Consider the following 27,446-nt stretch of genomic DNA (forward strand, 5'->3'; position numbering starts at 1 on the left):
TAGCGTTTAGCGTTTCCTTTCTGTTAGCAACGGTGTAGATTGCAAGAAGTTCTTCGCGAGGATACATTTGAGCACATCAGAACAAAGGGACTACACACATATAAAGCACGGTATGTACACCGAGTTGTTGTAAAAAAAACAACAACAAAAAAACCGCAAGCGATCAGCCGCTGTTTGTCGACCTGTGGTGGTAGTTTGTAAACGGGCCTGTAGGAGGTTGCAGTACTCCTCAGTAGCTGCATACATTGCCTTGCCTTTTTTGCCTCCTTGTGGCTGGACTGGTGGATTATGGTCTTGCCTCATATCTCACTGCTACACGGATTTTGCCGGACTTAACTCAGTGGCATGACTGTCGTTGTCCCACGTATCCCCACAATCACCGCTTTCCTTTCTTTTCATAGGTGTGAAAACCACAAGGGAACAGGCACACTACACAATCCCACAACAAATTTTAAATGCATTCATGAAAGGCAGCATTTACAACGAATATTGACAACATGAATTCTACTGGTTGAGAAAAACAACCACTTGTCCTTCACTTATGATAAGCCCCCACTCCACTCCACAGACCTGGCTTGTATTAAAGTTTTCTCTCCTTTGATGCATGTTAACCCGCTCTTAAGACTCATCCCAGATGTGATGGTTTTGGTTATCAGTTGCCTGGCATCAGACATTAAGACAGTTGGACGCTCAGACTATGGAAAAGATCGCCTGTTATTAACCTGCTCCCACACCATTGATGTGCAGTGAGCAAAAATCACCTATCCACTGCTGCAGGTGCTTACTTAAAGGCAGTGTAAAGACTGCTGCAATGTAGGCTGACTAAATCCTTGACTAAAACTACAGATGTCATTAACAGCTAATCATGTTGTCTGCAGCTGAACTGTTGGTTAGTTGTGTTGTTCTATATTACCACTTACGGATCTATATTTTTTAAACATTTATTTATTTCCTTCTTTTCTCCTATTACCTTATTCCTCTTTGACATCTAGTAGGTGTGTGTATCTGTGCAATTCACTTTCTCTTAAATTACTTTTAAGCATAACCTAACTAACACAAGCAATACAAAAAAAACCAACAAAAAAAACAGTCACATTGAGAGAAATCTGTTGTGTTCACTTTTGGCCTCCAAATATTGTCATTGTCTCTGATTTTGCCATTGAAGTTATCATTGATGACTTTGGTAGCAAGGCTCTATATAGAAGACATGCACCAATCCAGTTTTGCACTGGATAACAGTTTGTCCCTAAAATAAGAGAGCCATCGTAGCACGAAGGGAGTAAACAGCAAATGTTCAGTAGTTTGTAGCTGCAGTTTTACCAACTACTTTTCTTTGGAGCTTTGCAAAGGTTTTTGAAAAATCGTCATTGGTTTTCATTCATGACAATGCTTTCTCTCACTGTTGCTGTGTTTAATGTAAGAATTGTTGGGAAGCTTTTACTGCACTTTTCGGAACATAACCTGTTGCATATGTGAAAACTTAGTTTGTCAAAAGTACTTGCATAATGATCAGGTACAAAGTCTGTACAGACAGTGTACAGATTGGTTAAATTATTCCACGGTGCAAAATGATTTTACAGTGACACTAAAGTCACTTAATAAAGTGCAGAGGGCTAATGTAACCAGTTAAATTAAGCGCAAGCAGACAACAGAGCATCAATTATGGTACTCAACTTTAGTCACTTATCTGATGCAATTCAAGATGAGCGGTGGAGTCTAATCTTGTCCCCTGAGGAGACAGAAGATCCTCATGAGCTGCTCTATGCCACCAACCTGCTACTGAGCATGGTTTATTGCGATCATGTTTAGAGGGTAGGAGGATGTGTTCATGACTTATGGCAGTTTGCACCAGTCGAGGTCCATCTGTGTGCTGTCATTACCAGAAAGTCAACGGCAGATCCAGCTTCCTTCACCAACTTTCCAAGCCATACGTCGTCTTTCTTCTGAATGCTGCCTTACCAGCACAGCACTGCAACTTGTGGACTGGACTTGGAGATCATCATAATAAAAATACCACACCTGTTTAGCATGATTTTCAAAGTTGTGTGCATATGTTAGTTCGACCTTATTGGGTACTAATCATGGGTCTTGTTAGAAACATCTGGAAGTTGGACGATTAGCGCGCATGTTCCGTGTCTCTATCCACAGATCAGGGACATGCAAAGGATAGAGGAGAACAAGATAAGATAAGCTGCTTTGGAAGATCTATTAACCTTATTTTTCTAAGATTAACACCTCCTTTCTATTTTGTTTTTGTTGTCTCCTGTGTCTCCATTGTTTCAATCCCTTGTTTTCTATGTTTCTGATGCTTTTGTTTCCACCTTTCCTTCTTACTAGTGAAGACCTGAAGATGATATTGACAGAATGAGTCGGCAAATTAAGAAAAGGCCTCCCAGATGATGGATTTCATCTTTCGTCTGTGAAGGTTCTCAGTCATCTTTCCAAGATTCTGAGGCCCAGTACAACTCATTAACCTTTTTTCTTTGTTTTCTTTATTTTTAACTCTCCAGCTTTCCATTGCCATCGAAGCGTTACACCCCTTCTCCTGCACCAGGGCCCCAACAGAGCCCCCTACTTGGTGGGCTCCCAGGGAGCTCTTTACTGATCGGACAGCAAGCCGCATGCTTGTGGCTAGCTCAGCTCAAAGCCCACCTTGCGTTGACACAGATAAATAACGCTATTGCTCTTGGTGGCCGAACCAACACACGCGCCCCATTTATACCCACAACACCCCCCTGCACAACAGCTGCAGCCATCAGTCTACTAAACCTTCTGAAGGTTGCTAACACCATGTCCCATCCCTTATATAACCCCTATGCCTCTGGGAATCAAAGTTCAGCCCAGGGGCGCTATGGACAGTCCAGTATGCAGGCAGAGAGAGACTCTCATAAGACATCTCCTCATCTTGGGCCTGGGTCCAGCTTTAGCTCTTCTGGAGTTTCATCTGCGACTCCTGCAAAATCTGGAGGGATAATCCCGTCACTGCAAACTATGCCAATGAGCTACAGGCCAGAAGGGAGTAAGACTTCAATGGAAGAGGACATAAAGAGGTCCATAGACATGCATATAAGCAGAGCCAGAGAGGAGGTGAGGAATCAGCCTGTAAACAAGAGCAGTCATTTTACCAGCACTCAAAGAGATGAGTGTCATTCTTCAAGCAAAGATGTGGCTTCCTACGTGTTGTCCTCAACCTCTCAAAGACCCCCTGATGTTGCAAGTAGCACTAGCTCCATGGACTGGTTGCGAAGCTACAAACGGGAAACTGAGGATGATTCGTCTAAATACTGTTCATCATCTGCTTCATTGAGCTATCAAAGCACTGGTGACGGTAGGTTTAATGCCTCGAATGAAAGAGAGCGCAATGTGCAATCCATTCCAGGCTTAGGTGATTATGACTACCCAGTGCCAGACAAACCTGTGGGCTCTGCAGAGTCTACTTGTCCCAAGTACACTTCGGAAACAGCTGTGAACATCCTTATGCACTTTGGACTTGAAAAAGAGGACCTGGAACATCTGATCTCATACCCCGAAGATCAGATCACTCCTGACAACCTGCCTTTTATCTTACGACAAATCCGCATGGAAAAGGCAAAGAGATCTACAATGGCAGGTCCATCAAAATCCTACTATGATCCTCATTCCACCACAAGTACGAGTGGAAGGGAAAGGTTGAGTACTTCAAGAGGGGAAGGGATGTGTCAGGATGAATTGTCACCTATTGTCCAACCAAGTAAAGTGATTGATTATGGACATACTGGCAAATATACTGGGAGCTTTGGGGATGAGATTGGAAGGAGCAGCGGTAGAGCTGGAAGTACGCTGCTGATGGGCTCCTACGATAGTAGTGGTCTCAGTCGAGAACCACTGCAAAAAAGTATGACAGAGGTGAAAAACAGCACCTTGGTTTTTTCCTGTGATCAAGGCAGCTCTTTTACCAGTCATGGCTCAATGCGAAGCAGCGGTCCAGCTCAACAACTGCCCACACAACCAAACCAGCCTTCTCAAGAAATCTTCAAAGGTTTCTCTCTGCCCAAGACAGACACAGACATAAGACCTCTTAAAGCAGAAGTCACTAAAGCCCTTCCTTTGAAAGATCCAGAGCCAGATCGCCAGTCAGCATCAAAAAGCCAACTAACTCCTAATATAGTTCGTAGTGTGCATCCAAGCCGACCTGGCCTTGTACTCATTGGCAGCAGCAGCAGCGACAGTCACATCAAAGAAAAGAGCAAGACTCACGGGCAAGTACCAAATGTTTCTGAGCAGATGAACAAACAGCAAATGCAGCAGAAGCAGATACAACAGCAACAGGTGAAACAGACAATGCAACAACCACCACCAAAGCATCAGATGCAGCAACAGTTGAAGCAACAGCAGACGCAACAGCAACAAATGAAGCAGCAGCAGACGGAACAACAACAACTGAAGCAGCAACAGACGCAGCAGCAGACGCAACAACAACAACTGAAGCAGCAACAGACGCAGCAGCAGACGCAACAACAACAACTGAAGCAGCAGCAGACGCAGCAGCAGATGCAACAACAACAACTGAAGCAGCAGCAGACGCAGCAGCAGATGCAACAACAACAATTGAAGCAGCAGCAGACGCAACAACAACAACTGAAGCAGCAGCAGACGCAACAGCAGCAACTGAAGCAGCAGCAGACGCCCCAGGTACCTAACCTGCCGATCGGGTTGCAGCAGATGCAGAATCAGCCAGCTGTGCATATGGGACAAGTTTTGCAGTCTCAAGTTTTTTCGGCTGCAAAGCCAGTTCCACAGCCATCCCTCATGCCAGGGCTCACGATGCCCGTTCCTCCGGGTCTCTCTCCGCTAATGCAGAACCTCATGAATTTCATTCATGTACCGCAGCCCGCTTCCACCAAGCAGCTTCCAGCAAAGGTAGAAGTGACAAGGAATATCCCAGTGCTGGCCCAGATGCAAGACTACACTGCCGCTTCACCTAGAGTCTTTCCTCATACCTGCTCTCTATGTAACAAGGAATGTAATCAGATGAAGGTAAGTGGAAGATTGTTCGATGTTTTTGCTTTCTGTCAGTTTTTATTTATTTGACATGCAATGTTTTTTTGTTTTGTTTTGGTTTTTTTTATTTTGGATCCCATTATAGGATTTTGGTTTGGAAAAAGTTTCATGGATGCTACTTTAAAGTTTATTTGGTTTGTTTTGTTCACTGTTCCTGCATAATGATGACTGTAGGAAGACTACCAACATGGCTTGCAAACATTTGGACAAATTTTCACATATTTCTGCAATTTAGTATTCTGTACCAGAATTTCTGAAGGATTACAGTGGAGACTAAACTTAACTCTATGTCTATCAGATATTGTAATTTAAAAATACTACTGATAAGAGACCTTCAGAATCTTCAGTGGTCTGTAATTGCAATTGATAGATTTAATGTCTTTTGACTTGATGTTAACCCATGCGAAGACATTCAAGGCATTTGCTGACAATGGAACGAAGGCCTCAGATGACGTGATGAGGAGGAATCTGCAAACCTGAAGAACCTGTGCATCAGAAAATGTTGGAAAATGGCTGTTTTTTTTTGTCTCTGTCCTTGGGCTGCTGTTCCACAGTGCATATTCAGCTTTGCTTTTTCTGGAACTGTTGCTGAATGTGAAAGTTCCCCTTTTTGTCTTTTGTCATTAGAGTTAAGAATAGTGTGTTTTGTCCTTTATTTCATATCAGTAGGCACCTTGTTTTTGTGTAATACTGATTTTCTTTACTCATACTTTAAGTTAGTGTTTCTGTGTCACAAGACTTTTACTACCACAAACATAAGCGCCCGCTGGGCCCAGTCATGAGCTACACAAGCACCAGCTTTAATTTGATGTATTGTTGAATCTCTCTTTATGGATCTGCCTTCCTTTGCTGCACCAAATTTCACATTTGGGCTCCTCGTCACAGAAACAGCGCCTTCCTCTTCTGGCCTATTTCAACGTCATCTTCCTGTCGCTACTCCAACTGTGATCGTCATAGGTGGTGCATTTTGTCCTAATCCAAACTTGGCCTCTCCTGAGACGACCTTGTTGGAACCTCGGAAATTTTGATGCCATAAGAAGAGCCTGAGAGTCCAGAATCCAGAGCCTAAGATGACCCTTTTGTTTTGGTTGTTTGTAATCAGATGTTTGACTTGTGTTTTCTTTATATACTAAATAATTTCATTTTAAACTTTTATCCCAGGAGAGGTACAATGTGTCATGCTTATTTGTTCCTGTTTTTTGGCCTATGAAGGTTTCTAAGGCACAATCCAGGCTCCTGGCTAATGTTATAATGCTTCTCCGCTCAGTGAAGGACTAACTGTTAATATTTTAATATTTTTTTTAAGGCCACTGCAAAGTTTAGTGACCTTTTATCAGCAAGTGATGTCAATGACAATTGTTGCTCCTGATAATAATGAACCTTGTCTAAATGTTTTTTTGGTTTTTTTTGTGACCACTAGGATTGGATCTCCCACCAGTATACCAGCCTTCACATTGAGAACTGCAAACTTCTGCGAAAGCGGTCAATCTTTCTTCTCTGTACTTCATGATTATGAACTGATATCTTTGGGGCAGCACAACCATGGTTGTGCCAAAATGATGCCGGGGTTGTAATGCTAGGATAGCTTCCTAAGAACTGTTCATTTGTATTTTTTCATTTTTCTTTATCATTTTTGTAGCCCAATGGCTGCGTTCCTGTAAAGCATCTTAATGATTTGCAGCATTTACCATGAGCCATTTTCCCTAACCTAAATTGTTAAAAGGCTGAATACATTTCTGAGTTTCTGAATTAATGAACAATAATATATTTTTAAGGACACTCTACCTTGCAACAACTGAGAAAAATTTACCTCTGTTTTTCCACAGATACCCAGAATGGAACGGTGAAATAGCATCACTGCTAGGGTAAATATCTTCATTTGAAGTCATCTGGCGAATAAAAAAACATGCCAGCATTGGAGGCTTTCATTTTCTTTCATTTAACTGTGCCTTTTTTTTTTATATGCAATTGTTAGTGCATCAGGTACCAAGCCCTCTCCCTCAACTTCTGCTGAGACTTCCCAGAAGAAAACCAGACATGAGAGTCGTTCCCGTTCCCGCAGCCCCCGGAGCCATCGTGACTCAGAGCGTAGCAGGGACAGGCGAAGTAGCCGTTCCCACTCTCGTAGCCCCCGCTCTCATCGTGAGTCGGAGCGAAGAAGAAATAGACGAAGTAGCCGTTCCCGCTCCCGCAGCCGTCGTGACTCTGAGCGTAGCAGGGACAAACGAAGTAGCCGTTCCCGCTCCGGCAGCCCACGTCGCCGCCGTGACTTGGAGCGTAGGAGGGACAGACGAAGTAGTCACTCCCGGTCTCGATCACGCAGCCCCCGAAGGGAGAGACGCAGAAGCCGATCACGATCTCCGTACAGCGCCAGATGTAATCGCAGGTCTGTCCAACATACATTTTGAGAACTAGGATCAATCGAGAAGATTTAGCTCTCCAATGGATTGTTAAAGGGCGAAATATAACATATATATAAAAATATAAATTTAAAAACACTTAATTGGTGGACAGTATTTACCTTTTGTATCCATGCTGGGTGTGTGCTTTGAGATGTTTATGAGTCATTAAGTTCTTTGATCCATACTTTTTTCAGGTCCCGGTCTCATTCTGACTCCTCATGGTATGACCGTCCTTCCTCTTCACGATATCGATCACGCTCACGGGGCCGCGAGAGACGATCCTCGCCGAGAAGAAGACATGAGAAACGTTCATCACCGAGGAGAAGCTGGGAGAGGCGATCCTCGACTGAGAGGTCATCTCCTAGGCGAAAGAAGTTGAGCAGCTCGAAGATCTTGGCAAAGAAACTGCTGGAAACACCAGGTTTGAAAATTGCTTCATGTTTCATTTTTTGGTATGTACTCATTAGTTTTTCTAAGATCATAGTCCCCCCAACCTTAACTTTACTAATGCAGAGGATAAATGAAGACCATTGCCACCAGAAATGTCAGTATAGTTTTTTCTACTATTATAAAACTTTAAGAAACAATAGATGATTGTCGAGACTTGGCACCCACCAAAGTGTGAATCTCTTTTGCACCTGTGGTCTTTTAGCTCTCCAGTCCTTATCAAAACAGTCTGACCTGGAGACTGTCGTCAAAACTTTGGCTCCTGCCCTGCTGGCTGAGCTAGCCAAGATGGAGTCGTCCCCATCAACATCATCATCATCGTCCTCACGTTCTGCATCTCCAGAATCAACTAAAGGGAGGCCTAGCACAGAGAAGACAAAGGTGACTTCATGTTATGCCTTTTTTCATGAATGGACAGTTTTGGACAATTTATAATGTGGTCAGTGACAGATGACGCAATTGTTGATGCCACGAAAGCAAGATTAAATCCTTCAACACAAATTTATACAAGCAGAAACTTTCAGTCCAGTTGTCATGATGAAATCTGCATTTGGTTTGTTCATATTTTTCTTCTCTGTGTTTCCACAGGCTGGTAAATCTTCCCCTCCGACCATGGTGAGGCTACAAGGGATTGTCAGTAGTCTCTCTCACAGTGAAGTGATTTCTGCTGTGGAGAAATTTGGAAAAACTAAGTCAGTTGTTTTGTTTAGGTCAAAATTACAGGTATGTACACTGAAATTTGTTCACTGTTATAGATGGATGAGTTCATTGACCTACTTGTGAATCTAGAGAAAGTTCCTCTCTTATTTGTCTCCTGGTTTGCTTTTGCAATCTAAGATAGATATTTATGCACTGGAGCTACAATTCTCTATAAATATACTGTCCGTTTATGGTTGTAGTCATGCATTCATTATGTGGTTTAAAAGTCTGTTGGTTATCCTTACATTTCTTCTGTGGTCTCACACCCCTCAAATTCATGGCTACTTTGGATTATACTGAGCTTTTATATAGACATCGCAATGTCAGAAAATTTCCACTCAAGTCTAATGCTATGAAAGCATACACACTGCATTTTGTTTTTATTTTGCTATGTTGCATTATACATTTTTTAATCTATATATACATATTGCACTGAAAACATCCTTGGAATCGCACTGGTTGGTTGCAAGTTGCCACAGTTGCTTGTAGTTTGCATGGAAGACTCCAACTTGTCATCAAATACTTGTAAGCTACTGACAAGTGCTCATATATGATTTTTAGTGTGAATGTAGTAACTTAACAGTTTTGGTAGTAATCCAAACTAATGTATGTTTGTGTGTGTGTGTGTGTTTTTATGTGTTTGTACATATGCAGGCAGTTGTGTGTTTCGAGAACCAGGAAGATGCTGAGAAACTGAAGAGCTTGAAGAACTTAGACATAAAAGAAGTAACTGTCAGTGTTGTTGGTGAAAAGGTAACTTTGTTTTCCCTTGAGAAATACAAATATTAACATTGCTGCTATTCTGTGGGCAAATTATCAGTAATCTGATTAATCCAAAATTAATCTTTGTTTACAGGAAATTGCATCCAAGAAAACCACAAAAAGTAAACTGGAAACTACAGCAAAAGTCTCGGTTTCCAAAGCGAAAAACATCTCAGCTGAGCAGAAAGCTAAAACTGTAAAAACAGGTGATAAGGCTGAAGAAGCAGCTTCAAGCCTCGAAAAATCTAAGAGGAAATCTACGAAGAGTCCCGAAAAGCAGCCTAACACCAGTGATTTGAAACGAAAACCTAAACCCAAAGGGTCTCAAACCTGTGCTAAAGAAGCTGTGGTGGTACCTAAAAATACACCCAATACTACAAAGGCTGTTGAACCAATTAAAGGTGCTGCAGTTGACGGTGAGCCAAAAGTCTTGACTTCCAAAGGAGAAATGGCCTCAACCACGCAGAAATCTAAAACAGCAGGAACCGTGAAAAAAGAAAAAGTGGATCCATCTAAATCAACAACGTCAGAGAATATATCGCCACCAAAACCTATGGATCCACCTCAGATACCACAAACTGTCATCAAAAGTCCAGAAGATTCACTCAAAGCTTCAGAACAGACCGAGCAAAGTTCAGATTCTGCTGTACAAGAAGAAACACAACAGCAGACTGCAGGAAAATCACCTGAGATTTCTGTGGAGGCAAAGCAGACAGTTGAAAGTGTAGAAACGGTCACAAAGGACAAAGGTAGGTGGACAGAGAAAACATCTTCATGTGTGGTGTATCATTGACAGCAGGATGTTTAATGGAATCATAAGCTAAAGACTGTGCTTCTTGACGAGAACAGTATTCAGATTTTTATTTAGATCAGCTGGGTAATTTTCATCCTATCTAAACTACCACTATTTAACTTAACTACATTTCTTTTATTCTAAGACTCTGTGACTGCAAAGAAGCCGGCCGCTGTTACCCAACCGACATTTGGGGAGCGGATACAAGAGCAACTGCGTCCAGAAAGAATCCGTAAGAAATCCCCAAAGATCTGTATGAAAGATTTCTCAATGTGAACACATTTTCTATTTTATAATTATTTTTTGTTTTTCTTTTGCTCTGCACTTTACAGGTTGTCTCAAGACAGTCAAACTTCCCAATTCAAAGGTAACATTAAAAAAAACACTTAAATTATACCTGTTAGAAAAACATGCTTTGCCAAAGTGGTTAAATTTTGATCTGAAATAGTTAAATTTATTTTAAAGGTTCATAGTTGGGTTATATCTCATTGTCAGGTGACACTCAAGTAGGAGTAAATGTAGAAAAGGTTTAAAAATTCACTAGGGATGTCGCAATACCAGAGATTTTGTAGTCAGTATAGTCACCAATAGAATTGCACGATTCTTGGTTACCAATTTAGTATCGAAATAAAACAATTATCTCATGTACTAACACAAACTAAAACTCCTTTATTAAAAATCTAGTTTAAAATGTTCAAATTATATGCACAGTCATCCAGGACATGGTGGTTTTGAGTGCTTAAAAAAGTTTTTCCTTCTTGAGTTTGAAAAGCGCAGTAGTGCTGTTTACACATTGCCTTTTGTGAATCAGTTATCACTCTTTATGGATCCACCTTAAATGAAAAGTACTTTCATAGCTGACTCTTACTGCCTTTTTTATCAGTTAGTCAAGGTAGAGCTGTACTACGTAAAAAAAAAAAAAAGAAGTAAAAGGAAAATTAGCATCAGAAACATTTTGTACTGAGTATTTTATTCCAATGTACCTCACTGTGTTCATAGTTGTAGACAGTGCTCAAAGTGAGGCACAGTTTATAAGTTAATGTTTGCATTTTTCAGATTTCTGTCTGGAATTTCTTCAATTGCAATTGTAAACTGATCCTGAAATTCTTTTCTTTTGCACAGCTTGTTTCGCTTGATTACAAGGTGCTGTTAATAAGCAACCTGCCAGAGTATCACGATGGCTGTTACGCAGAGGAGGACATCGCCAGTCTGCTCGCTCGACACAGATTTGAATATTACGACGACACGATCTATGTTATACCACAGGCCCGCATGGTAAGAACCAGGTTATGAATTTGCATTGGGCTGGATTATTACCTTCATTTTAAAGGCGCACTACATATCTTTTCTAAGACAACCTAACTAACATTTAGTTAGTTAATACATATTTTGTGAGTGCCTGTCTTCATGATTAGTCAGTAAAAATCGGTGTTTGGTTGTCTTTCCTTCAGGGTTTTGCCCTCATGCCGACAGCAGTGGCAGCTAAAAACATCGTGCTAGCATCAGAAAAACATGATTTTATTCTCAATGGGTCTAAACTTCGACTGCAGGTTGAGAAGGGCGACATTTTAATGACACCGGTAAGCACTGTGTGTAGATAATGCACTTTACTGTTGTGACAGATGTTATTAAAATTATTCGAAAATATCTGTTTCTGCTTGTTTACTTAAAATGTGATTATAAATGTAAAAAAATATTTTCTTTTTGTAGAGGCTATTAGTAATTTAAAAAATATCTTTAAGCTGAAATAAATTAAACCGAATCCGAAGTGATGTAATGATTTTTAACTGTTTTTTTTTTTCTTTCAGCTTGAGTTTTATAAGTCTCTGATGAAACGGCTATGTTATGTAAGTAACACGCACATATCTCAGGAACAAAGACTACACTAGAATACCTTTAGATTTATTGGTCAGAGTATAAAGTTAGGGAAGCACTCACATCCAAGTCAAAACACCTTGAAAAATGGGGACATACCCTTTTTTTCAGATATTTACACAGGGCTAGGAAAGATTTGGATAACTTTTTTCTCTTGGAATAAATAAAATCCTCATTTAAAACTGCATTTTGTATTTTTTTAAACATTTGTTTAATGATTTGCAATGTGTGCAAAAATCTACGAAATTGGGAAGGAGCCAAATGCGTTTTTCACGACACTGTGTGTACATTAGTTTAAATATTTTTTCAACCAGTGTTATCAAAAACAGCAAGAGCTGCAATTATAAATTGTTTGGACAATGAAGATAGCTGCCAGGGTGCATACCTGCTGTGTGAATATAAGTGCAAACTTAGGACCTTGATCTTGGAACTGTAGTATAAGAATGTATGGAATGTCATACTGTTTGTGGATTTTTTTTTCATGTTAACCCGGTTTTCTCGGAGCAGCAAGTGACTGACAATGGAGCAAGAACAATCTACATCAGGAACATCTCACCAGGCGAGTCCCGGGATCTCAGAGAAGCTTTGAAAAAAATGGATTTTGTAAGAAACTACCTGCCTCTTCTCAACAAGGTATAAACACACTTATAAGCAGCAACAAGTGCATGTTTTAAAAGTCTCTGAAAGGCTGTATGAGATATGTGTTTATGTAAGTGTATTCTTAACCATACAGAAAAATTGACAGATTAACTGCTTACACACCAAACTAAATGACATGCACCAACCTTCATAAATCCATCCTTAAAAAGAGATAATGCGTCTGGATTTGGATGCTACTTATCTTGAGGAAAGCACAACTGCAAAACTATAGAGATAGTAAACAGAGACTGCCGATAAGCTGTTCGCTCAGCAATTCTTCATATGCTCATGCGCACTAGTATTTATCACATTACAGCATTAGTGCAGGGGTCACGTTGAGCATGGCTCCAGTGCATCATTGAGCCAGGATTTCTGACTTTTGAATCCAGTGAACTCCACAATAAAGCTGTACTTAGTTCACTCTTTCCATGTGTGCTTAGCACTTATTTTCTAACATTTACAATGTGAAATTAAAATGTTCAGAATAAATTTTCTTTCTTGTGTTTCAGGTGTTTATCGAATTTGAGTCTCTTCGTGATGCTGATCGCCTTGGCATTTGGTACAGCCTTCTAAAACGGGCCACCGGCCACAAATTATCAAGGCTGGAAATACCACACAGTGGATGTACCTCACTGCGTAAGTGTTTTTTAAATGGGATTTTAAACAAATATAAGTTAAATGGAAAAAAAAAGATAGGTAAAGTTAATGGAAGGTCATCTGGTAAGACCTTTCTTTCGCTTTCTGTTTGTGAAACACTCATGAATATATTTTTCAGTTCTCCCCTCGGCTGTGGATAAAGTGAAGACAAAACTGGTGCTTTATTGTTGTCCACAATAAATCATTGTGACACATTCCCTCAACTTTTATTCACTAACACTGTGATTCTCGTTCCCACAAATCCTTTGATGCTCATTTGCCTTGTTATCTCTCTGACCTCTTTTCTGGCCCCTCCAGAAATCTTTGCTACATCAGCGGTCAATTCCCTTCTGCTTGTCTCTGCCCTAGACACATGAACCAGAGCCATCACTTAAACTCCACTTTTTCAGTCTGGCATTTGATCTAACTCTCTAATCATTGTTTTTCTGATGTCTATGATACCTTGGGTATGTGTAAAGGTGCTTAAAGTTAAAATAAAAGTCAAAACATTGATATTACTGGATCATTGTAAACATTAAAAACCTGTTTTCCACCACTCATTTTTCCTTTTCTTTGCCCCACAAAAATTTAAACAAAACTTACTTTTGCTTGTGCAGCACCAAGATTGCCAGACAAAGCTTTGCCAGACAGCGAGGTTGCTGTTGACGGGGCAACTGTCCCAACAGAAGATATTACCATCCCACAACGCAGCACTTCACCATATTGGATCACAATGACAACTAGTCCCTTTGTTTTCCCCACTGTCTCTCCTTGGTTCACAATCCCAGGTGAGAGAAACAGCTGAAAACTAAAATTAACCTCCAGATAAGTGTTGACTGTTACTAACTGTGTGTGTTTTACACTTCTAGAGTATTTAACTGTCAGTGAACCTGATGACATTGAGGTGAGTGCATTTTATAAGTACAGGTTTCATGTGTTAAACAGGAATCCTTGAGTAAATACCAAGAGGCGTCCATTTTTCCAAATACCGACCTCAAAAGCCACGTTTCTTTTTTTCTGCTAAACTTGGGTTCATTTTGTCTTCTCTATGTGGTCAGTTATAGTAATATATTTTTTAAAAAGTACTGCTAAGTTTCTGTTCACATAAACTTTGGTTCTTGAACCTTGTGTCTTGTAGAAAGCCCAATCTCAAGGTTCTATGTTCTCCACGATCATGTTGACCGGTTTGCCAGAAGGAAACTACAGACAGGAGGATGTCACCAAGCTGGTGTGGCGTTACTTCCCTGATCAGACTGTTCAGACTCTGTACTACAACATAATCGTTTTATCACTGCAGAGGAGGGTGAGGAGTAGACCCAGCAGGCTGATACAGAGAAATTTGCATTTGCAAATTTAATTCAATTTAATGATTAATATTGAATGTTTCCTTTGCATCATTTTTTCCCCCCAGGCCTTTGTATTTTTTAACAGCTGGGATGCGTGCTGCGATTTCGCCAGAGATTACCTCAAAGATCCAGTTACTGTTGGAGAGTGGACGCTCAAAATCCACGTTGTTTTACAAGACATGTGTCCTGGTTCAAGTGAGGTATGAAAAACTATTCAGATCCCAATCAAAACAGATTTCTCCTCTAAGGAGTGAGCACAGCATCATCCATCTGTGGGCTAATATTAATAGAATGAGACTCAGAATACTTCATTGATCCCTAGGGGAAATTATGTTGGTTACAGTACAAACAGTAACAAAGACAGACAATACAAAAAGTAAGAAATAGAACAATATATACATACATATAAGTCACTTATTGATAAATATCTGAATAAGAAATGGAAAAACTGAAAATATGCATGACTTTCATATCAAGTATTTATTATTATTTTGTCTGTTTGTTCTTTCCTTTTTGCGACAGCAGCACAAAAGCTGCATGAACTTTATCCACTTTTCTGTTCATAGGCGACAACCCTCGTCATTCCGCCACCACTTTAAAGTTTCCACAGAGCTTCTTGTGAAGTCAGCTCTGTGTCCCCAGACATAGGTTATAGAGTGTTTCACTGACTATTAAGCAATGCCCTTACTTATTTTCAAACTTCAGTCACTGCTAACCTTCTAGCTTCAGAGTTTCCCATCTCAAGTTTCCTTGTGGGCTAGCTATTCAGGCCCTTTGTGAGAACTCTCTCCACAGCTACATGTTAAGAGGAATTGAGGTCTGACAACTTTTGCAGAAAGTTACTGAGACTCAAAAAGCAAGCATCAAATAGTTCCTGCAAAACTTTGGTTATATGTTATGTCGTTACTGTCCTGAAGTATGAATCCTTTCCCACAAAGATGCAAACCAGGAGTTGTAGCACATCTCTGAGGGATCGAGTTACTTCTCACTTACAGTGGAGTCCAATATTTATCTTATTAAATGTGGTCAATAGAACATTAAAAAACACTCTAACCAGGAGGAGAGTTATTCAATAGTTATTTTACAAACAGAGGATCAGTAATTGATGTAATCCGCTTTCATCTTCTACTCTTTTCACAGGAGAACATGTACAGAAGCATGATGAAATGGAGCAGCACTGTAAGTCAGCAGTCACATAAATCCGTCCTGTAAAAGCAGCAGGCTCGGGTCTCCCATCTTAACGCTGGTTGTTTTTCAGCATGTTCCAGAGTCTGAGTCTCTGGAGGACCGGCTGCTGAGTGTGGAGGTCTCCGAGGTGAATGTGGACCTTCTCATGATGATAATGGAAGTGGTGGCGTCCATTGCTGCCTTTGTCAGATTCTTGCCGCTCGCCAACAGGGTACGATTTCATAAACACCTGCAACTTTTTCACGTTTTACACAAGGCTGCAAGGCTTGTCATGGTGTCTGCTGCTCTTAAAATGCAGCTTTTTCTGAAAAGACTTCAGAAGGTATTAAGTCTTTAATTTCACCCACAAAGCTGGTACAGTTTGGTTCAGTTTACACTGCTTAATAAAATTAAGGGAACAATTGATCATTGCAGAAAAACACAGTCAGTTAGAATTCAGGGAAATTCAGTTTGGCTTTAGCAGTCCTTCTCCTTGTACAAAGGAGAGGATACCTGCTGAATGGTCATTGCTCTTCTGTGGCACTATTCAGCTCTCCTTGTGCATAACACACCATCTCCTGATATTTTCTTCACACTTTTGAGGCCGCACTGTTAGACACAGCAGATCTTCTTGTGACTGCCATTCAGGAGGAGCTGGACTGCCTATGCAACCTGAGTGAGCTGCATGCACAATTCCACCAGCAGTGAAAATCAGAGAAAATTCAATCAGGGAGGATAAAGAGAGCAATATGTGGTTAACATGGAAAATGAAGACATTAAAAAAAAAAAACCTGTGTAGCTTTGCAATGGCAGTGAAAATGGTCAAACAGAACATCCCTGAAGTTTAACTGGTGTAACTTTCTTATACTGTGATGATCAAGTGGTTTTTAAACTGTGTTTTTATGTTTGACTTATTTTATTCTGTTTCCAGCTTTAAGCAAGACTTTTAATATTGAGAAACTTTTTAAATGAGTCTGAAGGAGACTGTTTTTTTTAACACTAGTTGAGCAAGTTTTAATATTCAGACAGTCCCTGCGGCAGGCAATCTGAATTTTTCATGCCATTGCAAACATTGGTGAAGGACTGCCTGAAATGCACCAAGTTCTCAACCAAGTGGTAATCTTAAGACCTGTTCAGCCTTTCGTCCTGGCCCATCTAGCAGGGAAGATGCCTGCAGTTTGAGGCAGCACTAAGTTATTCTTTTAGTGTTTCTTGCTCAGTGGTTTTATTCTTTAATCAAAAACCTTGCAAAAGTATAGACATATGTTTGCGCTTATTTTCCATTTGCAAGTTTAAAACCCCCCAATTTTTTTTCTTTGCCTTGTACTATGGTACAGGGCAATAAGGAAACTCTTTATTGTCCTGTACGATACAAATTGCGCCTGTAGCGCACCCTTTGAGTACCACTGTGTTGCTCAAATTTCCTCAGGAAGAAAACATTTTTACTTTTACTGATTTAATATCTTTCTGTTTTCTCAGATATGCATTGAGATGGCTGAACCTGGTGGATTAACACAGGTGATGGAGAGCAATGTCACCAAGGACTATTTATCTTCTTGGTAAGTGTGTCCCACAATCAGAAGTGAGACAAAGAGGAAACTGATTTTAGACTGTCTGTTTTTTCGGTTTCTTTAAAGTGTCTTCATGCTTGTCTGACCTTGTGCTTTTTTCTCTCCTCTTCATAGGAGTAAAGTTGGACGTATTGAGTCGTGAGTATCTTTCATTTTCAGGTTTAGTGGCAGAGTCAAAACAGTGATGATGACTGCTACACTCCTCAAGGTTGTACTATAGTAAACAGTTCCCAAAGATGCAAAAAGAGAAGAATGTGATTTAGACATAAGCAACTCTAGATTAGAAATTTGAAATGGAATTTCTTATTTAACATTAACATTTTGTGACAACAAACCTCTTTTCATAGTAACCTACTGGCATCTTTGCTTTTAAATTCAGTTTGAAGAGCCTGAAACAGCGTCTGCAAGACTCGGGTGAGAACACAGTTAACCTCGAACTGGAAAGCGAGAAGGCCACAGAATCGACCGTTGCCCCTCAGCCAAGTGAGGAAGGCCAGAAAGCAGCAGTGAAGGAAGAGGGGCCACCACAAACTTTGGTCACTGCTCCTGATGCAAACGCCGCCCCTGCCGCTTCTAGCGATGCTCCTTCGGCAACAAGCCCAGTCAAGTCTGAGGAAAAAGACTCAGAACTTCCTCACATCAACGAGGACATTTTCATGGCCATTACAGCTGCGGTTCGTGAGCATAGACAGGGTCGAGGAAGCAGGGCACAGAGCAAAGAAAGAGAGGTAACACTTTAAATTTCACCGTGTTTTCCCAAAATATCTTAAGACACTAAAAGCCTACTGTTGGAGATCACATATGAGCATTGTATAGTAGTACACTGTTGATTGTTGCGGTAAAGCTGCAGGCTGTATGAATAATTAATGCTGATGGTACAGTTTTTAGATTTGCATTATTTCTGGAACAGATAAATTAAAGCGAAGGTCATCATGACATACAGTCTTATTTATTTTTTGTAAGCTTGTGCATGTCCAGTCCTTAGCATCACAACTTACTAAACACATTTTAGGCTATATTTTAGGTGCTTGCCAAAACCAGCACAAAATAAGGCGAGATCAATTCAGTTCAACTTTTTTTTCTTATCTTATCTTCATTTCCAGAGCAAAAGCAGCAGCCCTAGTAGGGCACAGGATGAAGACGCACCAAACGAAAAGGTAAAAGTTCATCAGACCCACGAGGATTTCCTACCCCTTGTTGGTGGCCTATTTAAAATAGTAATTAAGTAATAGTGTTTGGTGTGTTTTCTTTTGTGTTTTTTTTTTGGGGGGGGGGGGTTGTTGGCTAACTGAAACACTTAATCACACTGAGAAAATTCAATGCTATTTTTTCAGTGTAGATTGTCTTTCACTGCCTCTATTCTTACATGGCCTCTTGACCATTATTGTTGTTAAATTAAAATGTGATGCTTTTCTAAGGTGTTATAGGTATATAAATGCTACAAAATGGTCATTTCTGAGGGGCATAATTTGGTTACTGACATCCTGATCGTATAGGAGGAGACATTTGGTATATTATAGTAAATTTTCTACATACAAGGAACCATATACAATGTCAGTAAGGTTATATTTGTGATAGTTACACTCTGATTATAGTGTAAGCTGTTTCATAGCTCCACAGACTGTTTTTGGTTTTTCCATCTAGGTTCAAGTTGATAATTTAGAGAAGAAAGTTTCTTCAGAGAGCCGCCCTTTTGGTGAGCCGGATTTCAATTTAGAGGACTTTGTCACTGTTGATGAAATTAACGAGGACGCAGCAGATGCAGATCCCAATGATGAAAGCGACTCTTCAACTAAGCCAAAGTCCACAGAGAATATGGAAAGGCAAAGCTCAGATGCGTCTCCTGCTTCCAAACGAACCTCAGCAAGGTCCTCCAAAGACTCCAGCAGCTCAGCCTCTTCCTCATTAGAGCCCACGGAAGCTTCTGAGAAAAGCAGTTCAACCTCCTCACCACGAAAAAGTAAAGACTCATTTGAATCCACCAAACCTGAATCCTCTGTGAGTGTCAGTAAGCCTGTTTCCTTTTCTGGTGAGAAAACGCAGCCAAACAAATCTCCAGACAAATCGTCGCATTCTTCGTCCTTGGGTTATAGGACCCGTTCATCGAAGATGGCATCAACCGCTGCTGCAGAGCTAATGGAGGAGAGTACAGCAACAAAGTCTGTCCTCAAAGTGTCAGCAAAGGAAAATCAAACTAAAATGGAAACATCATCAGAGACACAGCCACCCGCAGAGGGAGAGGGATTAGGGATGAAGAGCCAAACACAGACTCTGGAGGCTGAATGTAAGGATGACGCAGACAAAGAGTCAAAGAAAAGCAAAGGAGAAGATGAGGAAAAAGACAATGCGGGGAAATATCCACAGGAGGAAGATGATGGTGAAAGTTACCAGATCCTTGATTCGATCAATGAGCCAACAGATGAACAGATAGATGAAGACACAAACCAAGAGACTAAAACAGAGTCATCAGGACCTGAGCAAACCCAGAGTTTGCATGAGGGGGATAGTCAGGTCTTGGACAGCATTGATGATAAAGGCTCAGAGGAGTCCAGTAAAACTGAAACGGATGCTTCTCTCTATGTGATAGACAGCGTTAGTGAAGACCAAGCCAGTACAGTCCAAGAGGACAGTCATCTGGTCAAAGATGAAGGTGCCACAGCAAAGCAGCTGTCTGAGGAAAAAATTCAAGATACCAATGCTGAACCAGATGCAGCTGATAAAAAAGAAGGGTTGGATCCAAGCATGAACCAAACTCCAAGGTCCAGTGCAGATGGAAAAGAAATGAATGAGGAGATGCTCTCAGAAAAATCAAACAAAGCTTCCAAATCATTTTGCCAAACTCCAAATGATGAAGAACAAGAAAACAAAGGCAGTTCAGCAGATGTTACTAAACATAAAGCCTCTGAGAAGTTAGATTCAGTCAATGATCACACCAGAGGAGAAGATGACGGGAAGGAACGTAATACTCAGAGCCAGGAGGTATCTAAAGCAGTCACTGAAGGAACTGAAGAAGAGGAAGAAGCTTACCAGATAATTGATTCTGTGGAAGAAGAGCCAGCGACCACAGAGACCGAGGCAGAGGCTGAGAACAAAGAGGAAAAAACCAAGAAAGCCGCTGAAGTGGCTAAACGAGCTGAAAGACCAACAAGGAGGGGTGGACCAAGAACCAGAACATCTAAAAGAGAGGAGAAAGAGACACAGGAGGAGATGATCTTTGAGGTAGTGGATTGTGTTGAAGATAAATCTGTTCAACATGTCTCCACCACAGAGAGGCCTGGTAGGAGGAGGTCGGCCAGAGGAAACAAAGAAGATAAAATGATGCCAACTTCCACAGTTGCATGTATAAAACCCGTCAGGGAAGAGGAATCTACGTCCGAGATCCTAGACTCAGTGGAGGGTAAGGCTGCCATGAACGAACAAACCATCACAACAAGGTCAACCAGAGGAAGAAGAGAAACTAAAGAAGACGTCTCAAAAAAAGACAAGACACCAACGAGAAGGAGGCCGACACCTGCCAGAGATTCTCAGGAACCAAAGAAGGAGGAACCTCTGCAGACTGAAGAGAAAGGCCCCATGAAAGAGAGCACACCAACAAAGAAGAGCGAGGAGAATGCCACCTATACAATAGTAGACCCAGTGCAGGATGAAGTTATTAAGGATGAACGGGCCAAAACTCCGGAAAAAAGAAGAAGGGGAAGACCAAAGAAGGACACTAAAGTAACTAAAAAACAAGCTGCCTTAAAGAATGCTGCATCTAGTAAAGTGGCTGATGAAGAGGAGGCCATTTATCAGATTGTTGACTCGGTTGAGGATGAGACGGCTGACAATGAGCCTCTCAAAGACCAGAGTACAGAAGAGCCAACAGTGCCTAAAGACAATAAAGACTCAGCATCGCCAAAAAATGCAGATGAGGAGGAGGAAGAGCCGTTGTATCAGATTGTAGATTCTCTAGAAGACGATCAAGTCCGAGAAGACCCAACAAATGCACAAACATCAGACAGAGAGACAAAGGAGCGAGAGACACTCGGTAAAAAAGAAGACTCTCTCACATGCGGCGCTATGGCTGCGGAAGTGGTCGATAAAGAGGAGTGTTTGGATCACACTGCTGAGGTTAGTAATGCTCTATCTGCTGAAGACGAGTCTGGTACAGCAACAAAGGAAGAGAAGCCAAAAACAGATACTAAAGAGGCCACTGGGTCCCAAAGTGATGCTGCTGCAGTACCAGAAGAAAAGACAAATCTGGAGGAAGACACCCAGGAGCTGGTTACTCTGGATGAGGTGGGAGCAGATGATGCTGGGGAGGAAAGAGCAGCGGAGGGTCAGGACTGGAGCAGGGAGATCATCAAGGGAGAACCTGCAGAGCTCGTCACTCTGGATGAGATTGTTGAAAATGATGAGGAGGAGTGGGAAAGGACAGTGGAGCCCCGCCCACCAACACAGGAGAGCCAATCAGTGGAGGCCGCAGACATAGAGGTAATGTTGAGATTCATTTGAGCATCTTTGTTTCCTCTTTAGTAAAAACAGAAAACTCGATGGTCGTGATTTCGTGTCTTTGTTTTTAGACTTTTGCGACAGCAGCTGAGGAAGTTGCAGAAGAGGAGGCAGAGAAGACATCAGGATCTGCTAAACGCAAACATGATGAAACAGGTCAGTTTCATTCTCCATCCATCCATTTTTTAACCGCTTGTCCAGGTTTGGGTGGCATGGCCTCATGGAGGGGGGACAGCGGTATGATCTTTCCAGAGAGTGCTGGATCTATCCCGGGGCCTCCTCCCAATAGGACATTCCCAAAACACCTCACCTCGGAGTTTCTCAGGAGGCATCCTAGTCACACACTTAAACCACCTCAACTGAGGAGGAGCAGCGGCTGTGTACAGCATAGTTTTTGTTGGAGTGGTGTATTTGGATTTAGAATAGATTCTGTATTCATCAGTCCATTTAAATCATTTCAAAGTATCTTCAGGTGTTTAAAAGCTGTTCAAATTCACCTTTTCTGTGTATTTGATCCAAAGGAAGAATCTAAAAGACTAAAGAACATGAAGTTAAAAGACAACATTAGTCTGTGTGGAAGCCGGTTTACGATTTATGGGTTGAATAACCACAAAACCTGAACTTTAAATCAATTTGCTTCCATATTGGTCAAAATAATAGAGACATTAAGAGAAATCCCTGGTTTCCAAAGTGAGTGATATTTTACTGATCCAGAGCACAATGAAATAGAAATAATGAGCAGGAGCCGTAGAGCTGGGTGATAAAACAATATATATTATTAGTGTGCAAAAACTTTCCTCAACCGCAACGTGAAACACAGTCACTGTAAAGTCACCAAAGTTCGATTCATCCGTGTTTTGACAGACACCGCAAAAGACTGTTGACAATCAGACACCAACCTAATCATGTGGATAGACCAGAGTTAGAGCTGCATTTTAGAAAGTCGGAAGTCCACTATGAAAGTTGGAAAAATAGGATTTGTCTTGCTTCTCTACCTTGCTAAGAATTGTCTCATTCAACTGTTTCAACTTCAACAAAATAAATATTTAGGTTAAACTTAATCCTATATCATCCCTTAGGAGAAACAGGAAACTTTATGCTTGACAGAAATATTGTTTTATTTAAATGGAGATTTTCCCACATCGCCCTGTTAGAAGACAGCATTTAACTTGGGTATATTTCAACACGAAATGAAAGTTTTTACTGCCAATACCAGCCTGTGACCTCTGATTTGTTGTTTTAGAGGAGAGCGTCAACTTTGTGACGGTGGACGAGGTGGGAAAGACTGAGGAGAAGGAGGCGGTCATTACCAGGACAAGAGGTCGACCCAGGAAGAGAACCAGGCAGACCCCCGGTCAGTGTTGGGAAGGCTTAGGGCCAAAATGCAATATAGTTACTCATTTAAATATGTAACACCCGTACATATATTCTCCAATGGCTGGCATCTGGGATAAAGTCGTGTCAGAGCTCTGAGACATGAAGATTAATTAATCTGTTGTTTCCTCCCACAGTGAGAAAATCTGCTAGAGGGAAACCAGAGAGGACAAAAGATGAGACAGAAGAGGAGGAAAAAACAGAACCACTGCCTCCAGCTTCTGTTAATCCCACTTTATCACAGGACCGAGACTCATCTGCGCCACCAGGTGACGGGCAGGCAGAGAGCCAGAGGACCGAGGAGGAAGCAGCGACCCAGCCCGATGCTGCACCTGCCCCTGCTGGACCGCAGCCAGAGCCCAAGTGTCCTGATAAGGAGACACAGGAGGGAGAGGAGAAGGATGGATGGAGCACGGCCGACATTAAAGGTACAAAGAGCTGCTTTAAATCAACAAAATACACCGCTCTGACAGCAAAAACACAGTAAACTGAATATAAAAAGAAAAATTGTGATATTTTATGGCTCTGATCTCATGTTTGTGTTCCTCACTGTGCTACATACATTCAGCCTGCGTGATGCCTGGTAGTTTTTTTTTTCCTTCTTCAGTGATTACTAACAGCCTTGAGATGCATTACCACCACAAGGTGGTAATATGTTTTACATATGTGGTTGGTGCTAATAGAATAGAATTAGAATAGAATTCAACTTTGTCATTGCACATGCACAGGTACAGGGCAACGAAATGCAGTTTTCATCCATCCAGAAGTGCTTTAGCCGTGATATAGATATATTACAATATATGTTAGCAATAATATAGATATGTAAGTATATTACAGAAATGGGTCTATTATGGTATGTTATAATGTACACGGTATGAAGTATGTTATGAAGGGCCCCAGTGTGTGCCAAGAATATATCCCACAGCACCACCACCACCAGCCTGAAAGTTTGATACAAGTAGTGATGGGTAGATGAGGCCTCGTGAAGCGTTTCAGCACATTCCCCAAACTGTATCGAAACTGTGTCGACACAGTGTTGCTGTTTTGCTCCATACTGACACCTGCTGGACCTTAAATATCATTGCAGGCAACTTACTTGAGACTCACAACAGACACTGATTCAATGACCTAGTCATACTTGTACACTGTAAGGTATTGTACTTTCCATGGAATCATTTTATATCTTTTACATTTCAAATATTGTAGACATCTTTAAAATATATTGTGAATGACACTAAGTGAAAATTAGAATGAAAGTATTGTGAATGTAATATTACCCATTTGACTCAGAGTTTATTATAAATTTTTATTCAGAAAAATAAGTTTATCCAATGTTTTTGCATTCAGTCTATTGCGTCTTTTTGACACCATTTTCCCAGCTTTGGAAAACACACGCTCACAGGGCACAGATGAAGCTGGGGTACACAAAAACTTGTAAAGCCAGGTGGAAAAGGTTCAGATAAGATGTCTTCCTATTCCCTCAGTACGTTAGAGGATCCTCTAATCTTGTAATGTTTCTCTCCGCCAAGTAGCGCTGGACCTCAATGATGGAGTCCACTGTTGCATTGTTGGTTTGTCTGCCAACTTCTTCATCGAGCCGCTGCCACAGGTTTTCTGAAATAGTAACAAATGCATGGCCGTTTTAGTTTTTGTCATCTACTCCAAATGAGTACACATTAACATCAAAATAAATGTACGAATAAGCTGATAATACTGAACTTGCCTGGAACAGGGGACTGCTCTGATGAAGGTCCAGGCTGTGGCTCAGATGTTGTGGGGGCAGTTACTGCAGCACACTCCATTTTCACTCGTTCGAGTTCCTCCGCATGTTTATTGGCTAACAATACCTTGATGGTTTGAACATGAAACAAAATGAAATCAGTATGCAGTACTTTAACATCAGCTACCTGATGAGACATTGTCTATATAAACCTTTCTGGTTGGCAAAACGTATGAAGGACCTGAACCAGCTCCCTGAACCCCTCACTCTCCACAATACAAAGGGGTTGGCAGTCCTTTATAATAAAATTCAGGACTGCCTGGTACAGAACAGTCTTCCTACATGCTTGATTTCAAAATAATAAAACACATGCTGCTCAGTGTCTATGTAGGCCTACCTGTGTTCACTCTCGGTGTGTTTGTCTCCTCATTTTCATGTTTGGCTCTGTAATGCCTAAACACTGAGGAGGTGCTTTTGTTCGTGTAAGAAAGCTCCGCAGAACAGATGCAACATTTAGGCTGCATAAAATAAAATAAACACTTTACACTGCAAGTCACATTGCTGTTTTTCCTATGTTGATAGATTACACTAAAAGAAAGACAAACAGTTACCTTATTTGCAGTTAAAAGGTCGAAATGATCCCACACAGCAGAAACCTTTGTTTTTCTTTCGGGCTCCATTTTGTTATGGAGAGAGATGTATTTTTCTTTTATCATTGCGAGAGTAACTTTGTTTATTTTTTGGTGGCGACTCATTCCGTTGACAGATGCAGATGCAGTACCTTTTAAAGACAGTTTGGCGCGTTGGCAATGAGCGATACAGCGGCTGTATCGATCGCGTGACTTTTTCTTAAAGCGACACACGCACCGATACAGGCTTCGCTCTGTGAGCTTGATACATGAGCCGGTGCGTCAGTGTTGCTGGACCCATCACTAGATACATGGCAGGATGGATCCAAGCAGTCTGACCCGATCATCCTAGTGTCACAACAGAAATTGAGACTCATCAGACCAGGCAGCGTTTTTATTTTACAGCGTTGCTGATCCTGTGTGAATTGTACCCTCAGTTTTACGTTCTTAGCTTAGAGAAGTCGAACCCAGTGTGGTCTTCTGCTGTTGTAGCTCATCTGCTTCAATGTTGGATGTGCTGTGCGTTCAGAGATACTCCTCTGCATACCTTGGTTGTAAGTGTTTGAGTTATTTCATTCTCCTCTGAACTCAAAAGTGTATTTTCTTCCAGTGAACTGGTGCTCATTTTGTCTTTCAGACGATTTTGTGTAAACCCTAGAGATGCTTCTTTGGGAAAATCCCAGCACATTAGCAGTTTTTGAAATACTAAGATCAGCAAACATGCCATGTTTAAGTCACTTAAATTACCTTTCTTCTTCATTCTGATGCTCAGTTTGAATTTCAGCAGGTCATCTGACCATATCTACATACCTAGATCACTGAGTGGCTGCCATGTGATTGGCTGATTAGAGATTTACATTAATGAGCGGTCAAACAAGTGTACCTAATAAAGTGGCTGATAAACATTTCACCTTTTCAAATAAATCAAAAATCATTTGTTAAATTACTTAAGTTATAATTTAATGTTTAAATATTTTATAAACCCGGTGGCTCCTGCAGCAGCAGATTTGTTGATGATTAACGTGTCGCTCTTTTCATTTTCAGTTGTGGGTAAACGCAGGAGGGAGCTTGTCGGACCTGAGGCAAAGCGATCTCGCTCTCAGTCTCCATGTGTTGTAGCAGATTTCAGACTGCCTCAGTTCAACCCTAATAGCCCCCTTGGTGAGACACACACATAAACACACATGCACGCGATTCAATAATACTTGTCTAATCTTCCTGTTTCTGCTCCTCTGCAGGTCAGGAGTTTGTGGTCCCTAAATCAGGATTTTTCTGTAACATCTGCTCTGTTTTCTACCTGAATGAAAAGACCGCCAAGGAACTCCACTGCTGCAGCCAGAAACACTATGACAACCTGCAGGTACACACATGCACACACCATTCAGTACACAAAATCACACTCTTGGCCTAAGGATGTTTGTTTTCTCACTTTTCTTTTTTTCTTTTTTAGAAATATTATGAGAAACGTCGACAGAGAGCTTCAAAAATGTCATCTCAGATGTCTCAAGGCTCTGTTTCTGACTGATGGACCTGATCTATTGATTATTTTAACATATCACTGTGGAGAACAAGCCATGGTTATTGATCCTACTAGTTCAGAAACTAAACTAATCGCCATGTGGCACCTTTTGTTGTAAATTATGTCTTCATTCATGAATTGTCTCCCAGCCTTTCAGTTAATGCTTCTGTTTTTGTTTGTACAGGCCGATGGAGAGCACAGTTTTAATTTTCTGTTATTATTTTATCTTTTATGTGAAAATATTATTGAAAAATTGTCCCTATTAATTTAGTTAACAGGTCATCAGGAGGTACCTGACAGGTGTTGAGAGTTTATTAAATCTTTTTCTTTTGCTTA

The 27,446-nt window shown here is 41.0% G+C and overlaps 1 protein-coding gene across 2 annotated transcripts; it reads left to right on the forward strand.

Moving 5' to 3' along the window:
• On the forward strand, nucleotides 1–27,446 carry LOC116332043. Of its 2 annotated transcripts, XM_039610222.1 has the most exons (35): nucleotides 1–110; nucleotides 2,338–2,425; nucleotides 2,511–5,016; nucleotides 6,461–6,522; nucleotides 6,867–6,905; nucleotides 7,016–7,426; nucleotides 7,637–7,863; nucleotides 8,095–8,270; nucleotides 8,478–8,612; nucleotides 9,243–9,341; nucleotides 9,445–10,099; nucleotides 10,289–10,375; nucleotides 10,476–10,510; nucleotides 11,266–11,418; nucleotides 11,595–11,723; nucleotides 11,952–11,990; nucleotides 12,526–12,651; nucleotides 13,167–13,293; nucleotides 13,911–14,081; nucleotides 14,163–14,197; nucleotides 14,432–14,596; nucleotides 14,705–14,839; nucleotides 15,780–15,818; nucleotides 15,898–16,038; nucleotides 17,286–17,365; nucleotides 17,492–17,515; nucleotides 17,757–18,105; nucleotides 18,481–18,534; nucleotides 19,022–21,850; nucleotides 21,940–22,024; nucleotides 23,112–23,222; nucleotides 23,380–23,670; nucleotides 26,636–26,752; nucleotides 26,830–26,951; nucleotides 27,042–27,446. In XM_039610222.1, the coding sequence occupies exons 3-35, from the start codon at nucleotides 2,791–2,793 to the stop codon at nucleotides 27,114–27,116; spliced, it is 9,549 nt and encodes a 3,182-aa protein (XP_039466156.1). In that variant the 5' UTR covers nucleotides 1–110; nucleotides 2,338–2,425; nucleotides 2,511–2,790; the 3' UTR covers nucleotides 27,117–27,446. The 2 variants fall into 2 exon arrangements, with proteins under 2 accessions (XP_039466156.1, XP_039466155.1); XM_039610221.1 differs by lacking the exon at nucleotides 2,338–2,425.

The sequence above is a fragment of the Oreochromis aureus genome, linkage group 3 (assembly GCF_013358895.1).
Source record: "Oreochromis aureus strain Israel breed Guangdong linkage group 3, ZZ_aureus, whole genome shotgun sequence".
In the NCBI taxonomy this organism is placed as follows: Eukaryota; Metazoa; Chordata; class Actinopteri; order Cichliformes; family Cichlidae; genus Oreochromis; species Oreochromis aureus.